Source organism: Sinohyriopsis cumingii, chromosome 3 (genome assembly GCF_028554795.1).
Source record: "Sinohyriopsis cumingii isolate HCF-2022 chromosome 3, ASM2855479v2, whole genome shotgun sequence".
In the NCBI taxonomy this organism is placed as follows: domain Eukaryota; kingdom Metazoa; phylum Mollusca; class Bivalvia; order Unionida; family Unionidae; genus Sinohyriopsis; species Sinohyriopsis cumingii.
The window spans coordinates 154,075,774-154,088,686 of record NC_142963.1 but is presented as its reverse complement, the minus strand read 5'-3'; the positions used below and the strand labels follow the sequence as shown (position 1 = coordinate 154,088,686).

The window sequence follows — 12,913 nt, the reverse complement described above, 5'->3', positions numbered from 1 at the left end:
AATTCCCACCAAGAACACAAGCTTAAAGAAAATGTAGAATTATGATTAGCTTGTATTGAACTTTGAAGATCCACCCAAATAAATATGTAATTAAAAACAATAAGTAAAATATTAAAGGTTTACATCTAAATAAAAATAAAATGTCACCTCTCTCCAGACCTATCTAACAACATCTACATGTATCTATATAACAATGTCGCTTTCGATCTGCTATCTCTATATCTGAAAAAATAAAAACAATTTAAATCTTTTAAATCTTTCAAGATAAACAAAAATCTTTGGGGTTTTTTTTATAGATGAAACTTGTATATGTATGGTCCATATATGGTGGTCGGAATTACACATATCAGAGGTCGGAATAAGCCACATCACGGTCGGATTTACCCCGTGCGTATATAGTCATTATTAAATCACTTTTCAGCAAGAAAAACTCAAATTATATGATTTATGAATAACAAAACTTTTTGCAAGAAGCCAGATTGACTGCTTCCCGTATAGCAGCAGAGAGGGCGAACAACCTCTAAATGGTTCACCCATATTTTCGCAAAATAAGCCTTCCTGGGAAATCGCAAGATCGCATTTTTTTGCGATTTCCCAGGAAGGCTTATTTTGAGAAAATACGGGTGAACCATTTAGAGGTTGTTCGCCCTCTCGGCTTCCCGTATCGTTTTTAGGTACACAGCTGTCGGCTTCAGTAATGAAGTTGTCGATCTCATGTCAACAACCTCAATGGTCGGAATATGACTAGATTACTCTAATGAAAATCTTAATAACGAATAATGAGTATTGGTGAAGTAAGGCAACATTTTTAGTGTTTATATTTTTTCCGTTGTCCTGCTCTGGGTGAAAATTGAAAGGTTTCTTCGGAGTTATCTGCCTTTGCCATATCTGAACGTGCACTTATACAAATGCAATGGACTTTTGCGATAACAGCGATGAAGATCGTTGATGGTTTTCAGTAGGTTTATTGACTGATGCTTATTTTATTATTAGGATGGCAAATCTGATGCAATTTCACATTCTTCAAGGCCTGTGCCAGTCTTGCAAACATGGTTTGCCGCACGCTCGGTTACTGCAGACGAATTTTATTGCCCTGTCGACAACCACGCTACAGAGGCGGCAGAGAATTGGTCAAGTTCGTCATCGTTATGTGTCGTCTAGCAGTATTGAACAGGTCATATATATGTCAGATACCAGTCATCTCTCCACAGTCTATTTATGTCCTGTCTAGTAAATCGGGCCTAAACGCGTATGTCTTGAGTCATGTTATAGTCTATAGTCTGACTCTACATCCCCGTTTGCTTGTACCCCCTACCGATTTCAAAAACGAGAATGTTTAATGTGATAAAAAAGTGCACAGAACTAAGTCAATTGAATCACTGATTTATAATTTCTAACCTGACTGTGACCAGAATGGCACTAATGCTGGCATCCCCTGCACCATTTCATGTTTACTAACACGGCGCCATATTGCGTACACTATAGGCTAGTTCCATCCTGTTCGGCAATGCTGAATAATTACGTAATTACATAACGTTGAGAGTTTAGAATTATATCCATCTGCATACATGAACACAGAAATTAAACTGCTTGTTAAATCCACATGAAAGGCGTAGTTGTCATTTTCCTTTGCTTGATTTGACATTGTAAATATTGGAAGCAGACAACTTATGTATGTACATCTTTTGTCGTCAAATACCCCTTTGCTGAAAATGGACTTGTCCAGAAACTGGAAATGGATTTGAGCATGTCCGACTATTGCACTGAAAACTTCCGTTAAGCACAAAACACGCATAAGATGACTATGTTAGGGACACTCTACTCACAGTCAGGTTAGAAATTATAAATCAGTGAATGAATTGACTAAGTTCCTTGCACTTTTTATCACATTAAAGGTTTCCATTATTTAAATCGATAGGGGGGTACAAACAAACGGGTTTGTATTATCAGACTATAGTCCTATGAATAGCAGAGAACTCGCCCTGGGAGAACTCAATCCATGGAGAACCCATCCTGGGAGAACTCATCCCAGGTGTCAGGAAAAGTTGCCCCACTTCGCTTGGAGAAGTCGCCCCAAAGATCATATATAATAATTCTGAGATGTCTCTACATGGTTATTAAGCCTTTATTTATTGTAGTTTTTCTTCAACTTAATAACTTATTAAATCTATAATTTTTTGGCAATTTTTCAACTTTTCCATATGTAGGATAATTTCTATTTTATAAATATGTTTTGTAATTTATTTAACGAATTTTGTAATTGACATTCATCTGAAATAATGCATCGGTATCTTTCAGACTGGCTGAATATTCCATATATTGGTGGATATTAGTTTCTTTGGTATGAATATTTGTAGAGATTGTGTTATCAATATTTTCTTATTACATTTACATCTAAAAATGAAACATGCGTACTAGATGCAGTAAAATATTTAGGCAATCAATAAATTTTCCAAGATAAGTTTTATTATTTGACAAATATCTTCACTAGATAGTTTGCTATTATTAGGATTGTTATCAAGAAAAATATTTACAAGCTTCAATACCACCTGCATGCGGAATGTTGGTATATAGTGATGTTACATCTAATGATACCAGGATTGAAATTATCAGAAAGCTGTGGAATAGACTTCAGCTTTTTAATGAAAGTAGTTGTATTTTTAATGTATGAATTAAAGGTTCTAAAACACTATCAGTAAGTTTGGATAGGTTTTCAGGATATGAATTACAACCTGATATAATGGGTCATCCTGGAAAATTTAAAGGTCAGTTATGGTCAGGCTTTTTATGAGCTTTGGGTAATATGTAGAATTGAGGTGTACGTATGTTAAGAGGGAAATTATCAAATTCCTCATATACAGAATTATTATTTTTAGCGATTTCATTAATGCATGTTGAAATTTTTAATTTAATTTCTATTGACGGGTCTTCAATAATATGCTTGTAGTATTTTTCATCATTTAATTGATGTTCAACTGCTTTAACATTATCATCTTGATTCATAATAATAATTGACTTGTCATCCTTATTAATCACTATACTGTCGTCATTCATTAGATTATAAAAAAGACTTAATTTCGTCCTTAGAAATATTACTATGATATTGCTTTTTATGATTACCAGTTAATATCTCTTGTGTGATCGCGTATATATAAAAATCAAAATATGTATCATGTAAAAGATTATTTAATTCTGTTATAAAAAGGTTATCTGGCTGACAAGTTTTGGGGCATCTTCTCCAGATACGTTGGGGTGAGTTCTACATGGGGCGAGTTCTCCGCATACCTAGTCCTACAATGTAAGACATAGCACACGTTTTTGTTTTAGTGTCTTACTATCCAAATAACAGCCTTGTATAGCGTGTTCTGATGTCGTTGACAGACGAATTTTCAATAATTCAATAATTTCAATTGTTGACATCAGAATGAGTAATCAGAGTTTCAGGAACATCCCATACACTTGGCAGCCTTTATCAACACTCTTCCACTAATTTATGTGTAATCAATATACTTACTCTGCTGTCTTTATCCTGGCGAGATGAAAATATGATACTAGCAAATGGATGCATTTTCACATTCTGTTGACATATATTTGAATTTCTTGTAATGCGAGGGTAGTCGAGGTATGCCGATGTAAGTTCAAGTAGGTTCATGTTGGGGATATATTTCTTGAATGAAAGAAAACATTCCTTACAGTTCCAATAGGCATAATATATTTGTATTCATTTCGTTAAAGAATAATATTTCAACTTAACCCGATTTAGGCATTCCCGGCTTTCATCTCTTTACAGCCAACTGAAATGTAGGCCAACAAAACTTGAAAACAGGTCAATTTCTTTTGTGAGAATTTTAATTTATAAGAGAAAAGACATCAGAGTAAGTAAAGTCTGACTAAAACATTGTGACTTTATAGAAAAGCGTCATTATTTTTGTTGTTAGTTGTGTGAAATATTCCTGAAAATTTGAACTTCATAACGATGTTTGTCAATATCAAAACACACTACACCGCACCATTAATTAGGCTGTAAGACCTTCCTACATGTATGCAAAACCTCAATACTGATATTTATGTTTTGGGCATCTGGGTCTTACTTCCTAACTAATGGCACTATGGACCTATTTTCAAGTTTCGTTGGCCTATGTTCATTTGGCTGGAAAGCGATGAAAGCAGGGAATGCCAAAAACAAAAATATCATGAGATACATCTTACATTTAAGGACTATGGTTATGTATGCATATTTTCTAAAATTAAATTAACTCATTAACCCCTGGCACCACATTTGTATGTCAAAAGATAGTACCCTACTTCTGAGCTTGGTAGCATCAAGGTCATTTAAGATACACCGAAAGGGTGGAATTGCAGAAAAGCAGACAGGCAAAGCTCTACAAGGATACTAAATAATCTGAACTTTCTACTCGCATTACAAAATACAGAAGGAAAATATGTTTTGAGACCCAATTTTATTTGCACCGTATATATTGTTATGCTGTAACTGAATGTGCACTCTATACATTGTTTTGCTATAACTCACTCTGCACTGTATACATTGTTATGCTGTAACTCACTCTGCACTGTATACATTGTTATGCTGTAACTCACTTGGCACTGTATACATTATTATGCTGTAACTCACTCTGCACTGTGTACATTGTTATGCTGTAACTCACTTGGCACTGTATACATTGTTATGCTATAACTCACTCTGCACTGTATACATTGTTATGCTATAACTCACTCTGCACTTTATATATTGTTATGCTGTAACTCACTGTGCACTGTATACAGTGTTATGCCGTAACTCACTATGCACTGTATACATTGTTATGCTGTAACCCACTCTGCACTGTATACATTGTTATGCTGTAACTCACTCTGCACTTTATATATTGTTATGCTGTAACTCACTGTGCTCTGTATACATTGTTATGCCGTAACTCACTATGCACTGTATATATTGTTATGCTGTAACTCACTCTGCACTTTATATATTGTTATGCTGTAACTCACTGTGCACTGTATACATTGTTATGCTGTAACTCACTTGGCACTGTATACATTGTTATGCTGTAGCTCACTGTGCACTGTATACATTGTTATGCCATAACTCACTCTGCACTGTATACATTGTTATGCTGTAACTCACTCTGCACTGTATATATTGTTATGCTGTAACTCACTGTGCACTGTATACATTGTTATGCTGTAAGTCGCTCTGCACCATATACATTGTTATGCTGTAACTCACTGTGCACTGTATACATTGTTATGCTGTAACTCACTCTGCACTGTATACATTGTTATGCTATAACTCTGCACTGTATACATTGTTATGCTGTAACTCTGCATGGTGTACATTGTTATGCTGTAACTCACTGTGCACTGTATACATTGTTATGCTGTAAGTCACTCTGCACCATATACATTATTATGCTGTAACTCACTCTGCACTGTATACATTGTTATGCTGTAACTCACTCTGCACTGTATACATTGTTATGCTATAACTCACTCTGCACTGTATACATTGTTATGCTGTAACTCTGCATGGTGTACATTGTTATGCTGTAACTCACCGTGCACTGTATACATTGATATGCTGTAACTCTCTGTGCACTGTATAGATTGTTATGCTGTAAGTCACTCTGCACTGTATATATTGTTATGCTGTAACTCATTCTGCACTGTATACATTGTTATGCTGTAACTCACTGTGCATGGCATACATTGTTATGCTGTAACTCACTGTGCACTGTATAAATTGTTATACTGTAACTGACTGTACACTGTATACATTGTTATGCTCTAACTCACTATGCAGTGTACACATTGTTATGCTGTAACTCACTCTGCACTGTGTACATTGTTATGCTGTAACTCATTGTGCACTGTATACATTGTTATGCTGTAAGTCACTCTGCACTGTATACATTGATATGCTGTAACTCACTCTGCACTGTATATATTGTTATGCTGTAACTCACTCTGCACTGTATATATTGTTATGCTGTAACTCACTGTGCGCTGTGTTCATTGCTATGCTATAACTCACTGTGCACTGTATATATTGTTATGCCGTAACTCACTATGCACTGTATATATTGTTATGCTGTAACTCATACTGCACTGTATACATTGTTATGCCATAACTCACTTGGCACTGTATATATTGTTATGCTGTAACTCACTGTGCACTGTATACATTGTTATGCTGTAACTCACTATGCACTGTATACATTGTTATGCTGTAACTCACTATGCACTGTGTACATTGTTATGCTGTAACTCACTCTGCACTGTATACATTGTTATGCTGTAACTCACTGTTCACTGTATACATTGTTATGCTGTAACTCATTGTGCACTGTATACATTGTTATGCTATAACTCACTATGCATTGTATACATTGTTATGCTGTAACTCACTGTGCACTGTGAACATTGTTATGCTGTAACTCACTCTGCACTGTATACATTTTTGTGCTGTAAGTCACTCTGCACTGTGTACATTGTTATGCTGTAACTCACTGTGCACTGTATACATTGTTATGCTGTAACTCACTCTGCACTGTACATATTGTTATGCTGTAACTCACTGTGCACTGTGTACATTGTTATGCTGTAACTCACTCTGCACTGTATACATTGTTATGCTATAAGTCACTCTGCACTGTGTACCTTGTTATGCTATAACTCACTCTGCACTGTGTACATTGTTATGCTATAACTCACTCTGCACTGTGTACATTGTTATGCTATAACTCACTCTGCACTATATACATGTTTATGCTATAACTCACTCTGCACTATGTACATTGTTATGCTGTAACTCACTCTGCACTGTATACATGTTTATGTTGTAACTCACTCTGCACTGTATACATGTTTATGCTGTAACTCACTCTGCACTATGTACCTTGTTATGCTATAACTCACTCTGCACTGTGTACATTATGCTATAACTCACTCTGCACTGTGTACATTGTTATGCTATAACTCACTCTGCACTGTGTACATTGTTATGCTATAACTCACTCTGCACTGTGTACATTGTTATGCTATAACTCACTCTGTACTGTATACATTGGTATGCTATAACTCACTCTGCACTGTGTACATTGTTATGCTATAACTCACTCTGTACTGTATACATTGGTATGCTATAACTCACTCTGCACTGTGTACATTCAGATTCATATGTCAGTATATGAGGATCCAAATAAACATAATGATTGCCATTTAAAGGAATATACAATCAAATTCTGAAAAATGATACCCATTACTAAAATAGTTTGTTCTGAATGTCTACAAGACCTGTGTAATTTCTACTATAAACCAGAATCATCCTAAAGTACAAGTCAAAGTGGTCATGTAGGCATTATGTACCATTATGTCTGCAATTTTCTGGAAGATTTTGTTATACATTTGGGGTTTGTTTGTGAAAGCAGAACAGGCAAGCACCCCCTCTGTAAATATTCCTGAATCAACCAGAATTTATTCTAGGGTAATTTTTCTTAACCAATAAAATTATCCTTGACCTACAGCTGTAGTCTGTGCCCTCAATGCTTGCATTATAATATTCCAAGAAACTGTTAAAATCATGATAGAAACTTTTCATCAAAATCTTCTTAATTTATTGATCATTGAAGAATTTTGTAAACTCTATAAATTCTTTGTGAGCTACTGTTTTTAAGAGCATATCAAAATTTGTCTATTTCTGGAAGTTCATCAATGGTACATGCCCCTGAAATAAAGGCCATGTGATGTAATATTTTTTGGAATGTGACAGTAAGGCAAGATTTTTTTCTTGCTATTTCAGGCACTATATTCTTTTATTGATTTATTTTTTCTGTCATGATATTGGACATGCATGCTATAGTAATCAAGGTTTTACATTGCCTTTAAAATCTCAGAAACCTCTTTTGTCAGTTTCTTGGTACATAATAAAAGGTAAAGAAAACAAATGCACATTAACAGCAGCCTGGCTTGAACACCTAACACTCCATACCCACAAACTTGTGGCAAATATGGCATTTGTTTACCTGGACATTTTCATTGTTTTCTTTGATTTGAAAAGATGATTTGTAGTTAAATTTCATGTTTATTTCTTACTCAGTACTTACTGTCACTGTCAATTAATGCTAGAGATTGACCCAGTTGATGATGTAAGGATCCTGAAACAAGTATGCAAGGTTTCGAAAAACATGGCACACAAGTCGGGGATGGGCATGAAATTAGGGCAGTCAAAAATATGCCCAGAAATGCATCTAATGTATGAAATTCCTGGTGCTTCATCCCCTTGACCCACACAAGGAGTTCTCTCCTGCTTGTTTATGTGCTGCTACCACCATCACTACCAATGATACTACCCTCGGACAAGTGGCTTTTAAACCTGGCATAGCAGCTATATTACTGGGAGAAATATTGTTTCATAATCCCAGAGCCAGTCCCTGTCAAGTTGCAGAAATATGGTTTCATAATCCCAGAGCCAATCCCTGTCAAGTTGCAGAAATATTGTTTCATAATCCCAGAGCCAATCCCTGTCAAGTTGCAGAATTATTGTTTCATAATCCCAGAGCCAATCCCTGTCAAGTTGCAGAAATATTATTTAATAATCCCAGAGCCAATCCCTGTCAAGTTGCAGAAATATTGTTTCATAATCCCAGAGCCAATCCCTGTCAAGTTGCAGAAATATTATTTCATAATCCCAGAGCCAATCCCTGTCAAGTTGCAGAAATATTCTGAACTATCTTTGATTGATATTTTTTAATGTTTTATGGCACAGCAACATGGGCAAATAAAAATTGACTTGCCCAAAACGGACACACCACTATAGCCAATCTAGGTTGATTCAATAATGGGAATCAAACTTGCACCCTCCTGGTAATAACTAAGACATCTTAACCATTAGGCCATGATAGAGGGGCATATTTTTAGAGCTTTGCATGTTTGTAAATGAAAAGTCCAAGTGGTTTTAAGTTGGGCAAATGCTATTTACAAGCAACTTGTCCATGGTACAAATAATCACAAATCTAAAAATGAAACACTGCAAAATGTTTTGAAGCTTAAATACCACCACTGTCACAGTGTTTACATGTACTAATTTATCAGAATAATTGAAACATTCTCATCTGGTCTCCTTGGAATGCCTATATTTCAGGCTAATATTATTCTGATGGGCAGTCCAGGATGTGGAAAGACAACAGTAGCACGAATCCTGCACCAGAAAATGGGGATGCCCATCATAGATATAGATGATGACCATTTGGAACCCTACTGGGGCATGAGTGTAGCACAAAAGGTAACAAGTCAGTTTTAGCTGCTCACAAAATCGGTCATAAGTGTTTTGAAATCAGATTAGACCTCATTGCTCAAAAGTAGGATTTACATTGAATAGCCTCGTTAGAGGTTCAGTTTGCATACACACATAATTATGCATGGGTTGTATTATCAAAGATAATAAGGCATCAGATCATTTCAGATGTGGCATACCTGTATTAAGTAAATTTTATAAGGTTTTGAGTTTGGGGATGCCAACAATTGAGGTATCAGCTTTCAGAGGTTAAAGAGTACTTAACGATTACTACATGGCAATTTACTTAACTTGCTTTTTAATAGCATAAAAAAACAACACTGTCTGGTATTTTGTTCTCCATCATAAAATTATCACAATAATTTCTATTTTATGAGTTGAATAGGTTCCGTTTCAAGATTATTCAGCTCCTTTTGTTCATCAATGAAGTGTCTCAGGTGTCTGATTACAATCATTTGAAGTGTCTCAGGTGTTTCATCCCAGTGATTTGAAGTGTCCCAGGTATCTGAATCTTCCAGGTATCTGAATCCAGTGATTTGAAGTGTCTCAGGTGTCAGATTCCAGTCATTTGAAGTGTCCCAGGTGTCAGATTCCATTCATTTGAAGTGTCCCAGGTTTCTGAATCAGTCATTTGAAGTGTCTCAGGTGTCTGATTCCATTCATTTGAAGTGTCCCAGGTTTCTGAATCCAGTGATTTGAAGTGTCTCAAGTGTCTGATTCCAGTGATTTGAAGTGTCCCAGGTATCTGAATCCAGTGATTTGAAGTGTCTCAGGTATCTGATTCCAGTCATTTGAAGTGTCTCAGGTGTCCGATTCGTCATTTGAAGTGTCTCAGGTGTCTGGTTCCAGTCATTTCAGAGTCTCAGGTGTCTTATTCCAGTCATTTGAAGTGTCACAGGTATCAGAATCCAGTCATTTGAAGTGCCTCAGGTGTCTGATTCCAGTCATTTGAAGTGTCTCAGGTGTCCAATTCCAGTCATTTGAAGTGTCTCAGGTGTCCAATTCCAGTCATTTGAAGTGTCTCAGGTGTCTGATTACAGTCATTTGAGAGTCTCAGGTGTCTTATTCCAGTCATGTGAAAGTGTCTCAGGTGACCTGATTTTAATCATCTGAAGTGTTTCAGGTGTCTGTTTCCAGTCATTTGAGGGTATTTGGTTTTCATGATCAAATCACCTTGCAGAAAACACATGATTTCCAGAAAGTTGGACTACTTTTTAATAAAAAAAGAAACTGATGCTATATTAGGCCAGATAAGGTATTAAGTAAACTGCTTTCATATTTTAATTTGAACACATTGAGAGACCTCTAATTAGAGATTTGCCCATTGAGAACCCCTCTCAAGAGAGGCTACCCCTCTTATAAGGCTACTTTGCCTAACATTAAAATAATATATTTGAACCTTTATTTCCCCTATAATGAGGTCAAATATTTTATAAGGCCACCTTTTATATATAGAAGGTGTGGCCATTAAAGAGTTGGCAGTTGTACTTTTAAGTATACAATAATATTAAGTTTGTTAAATAAATTAAAGGATGAAATTATAATTCTCTTTGATCCTTCTTTATCTTTCAACAATATTATAATGTTAATAACAATTCTGTACTTGTTCTAGAGTTGTAAAAGTTAAAGCACTTGGAATTTGGCTTATCTAGGTAGGTAGATTGGTAGGTATATAGGTAGATAGATTGCTACCAAGAAATTATTCTGTGATAGAATATTACCAATCAAGATTTTAATGTCTGTGTTGGAGTATTGCTTAACAAGGTAGCAGTGTCTGTGTTGGAGTATTGCTTAACAAGGTAGTAGTGTCTGTGTTGGAGTATTGCTTAACAAGGTAGCAGTGTCTGTGTTGGAGTATTGCTTAACAAGGTAGCATTGTCTGTGTTGGAGTATTGCTTAACAAGGTAGTATTATCTGTGTTGGAGTATTGCTTAATAAGGTAGCAGTGTCTATGATAGAGATGTGCTATTTCTCTGATAGACTTGATCTTTAGTCAGCCATTTGTTATCTTATTTCAAGTGATAAATTCTAGCCTCAGCTGTTTGGTTGTGATGATTAATTTTGTTATAAATCTCATCCTACATGGTGAATTTCAGCTGCAGGAGGTTGGCTCTAAAGGTTTTATTGAGGCTGAGGGCAGAGCTTTACTAGATCTGAAAGCTAGTGGGAGCATTATCTCCCTGACAGGCTCAAACCCAATGCATACTCCTGCAATGACAGCTGTGGCACAAAGTGGCACTGTCATATTCCTGGATGTCCAAATGAGTGACATACTGCAAAGACTTTCACGCATGAAAGTGAGTCGCATTGTTGGCCAGGAGAACGGCACACCTATGGAGGACATCCTACCATATCGTCAACAGTTTTATGAAAAGTTCTACAACATACGAATTCTTTGCGAGGAATATGAAACACCCGAAAGTGTCGCAGATAAAGTCATCCGGTCACTAGCTGTCTTCAAAGATAACAAGGGATTTGTCTCAACACGCAGTGAGGGTGCACAAAAAATGTATACATGGACATTTTTGGATGTGGTTCTGCAAGGACTAGCCCCTGATGGGGGTTTGTTTGTCCCTGCTAGGGAAATACCACATTTCAGTCTGGGGGAGATGAGAAGACTGGTACATCTTAATTATCCTGACCGTGCCTTACGTATCCTGGAAAGGTGGATCAACCCACGGGATCTTCATCCACAGGTCCTGAGGCAGTTCATCCAATGGGCCTATGATCCTCAAGTGTTCAATTGCAACAAGATATTCCCAGTGCACCATCTGGAAGATAATATCTACCTGGCTGAGTTGTTCCATGGACCCACTGCATCCTTCAAGGATGCTGCATTGCAGTTGATGCCCCACTTTTTCACTGAGGCTCTTCGACATGAGAAAGGGTCACAGGACAAGAAGTCCAAGTAAGGGCAATTATATGTGTCATGTTAAGATTTTTAAGATACATGAATTCAATAACTGCACAGGAATATGTATTGTTCTTTCATCAATATCGATAGAAAGTATTACTGAACTTATGGGGGTGGACTGTTATTGAGGGTTTAAGCAACCAACAGGTTTCTTTGTTAGTCAAGTATAAGTTTATTTTACAAATGCGTATGAATGCATGCCACCGTGTTTAGCTATTAATGATTATTTTTGTTGTCTATGACTCCTGAATTATTGTACAATGATATAATTGATTTGATCACTCTATCATTGGTACATATGGTGATATCACTCCATCATTAGGTACATATGGTGATATCACTCCATTATTAGGTACATATGATGATATCACTCCATCATTGGTACATATGATGATATCACTCCATCATCAGGTCCATATGGTGATATCACTCCATCATCAGGTACATATGGTGATATCACTCCATCATTACGTACATCTGGTGATATCACTCCATCATTGGTACATATAGTGATATCACTCCATCATTAGGTACATATGGTGATAAAAGTGGTACTCAGTTGTTTATTGAAGATAAAAAAAGCATTTTATATCAATATTTATCTAGAACAGTTTTCTGCATGTAAGCTCTAAAGTTGACTTTTGTTACTTAATTTGATACAGAGGTACTTAAGTAATGGATAATATTGT

At 36.2% G+C, this 12,913-nt stretch overlaps 1 protein-coding gene across 2 annotated transcripts in view; it reads left to right on the top strand.

Annotated features, from left to right (window-relative positions):
* Nucleotides 1-895: 895 nt before the first annotated feature.
* LOC149804181 (threonine synthase-like 1) overlaps nucleotides 896-12,913 on the top strand; it is a 37,754-nt gene continuing 25,736 nt past the window's right edge. For both annotated transcript variants that reach the window (XM_089954162.1, XM_089954161.1), the window contains exons 1-3: nucleotides 896-1,174; nucleotides 9,158-9,298; nucleotides 11,407-12,218. In XM_089954162.1, coding sequence (XP_089810288.1) covers nucleotides 995-1,174; nucleotides 9,158-9,298; nucleotides 11,407-12,218 — 1,133 coding nt within the window. In that variant the 5' untranslated portion in view covers nucleotides 896-994. The remainder of the gene's footprint in view (nucleotides 1,175-9,157; nucleotides 9,299-11,406; nucleotides 12,219-12,913) is intronic.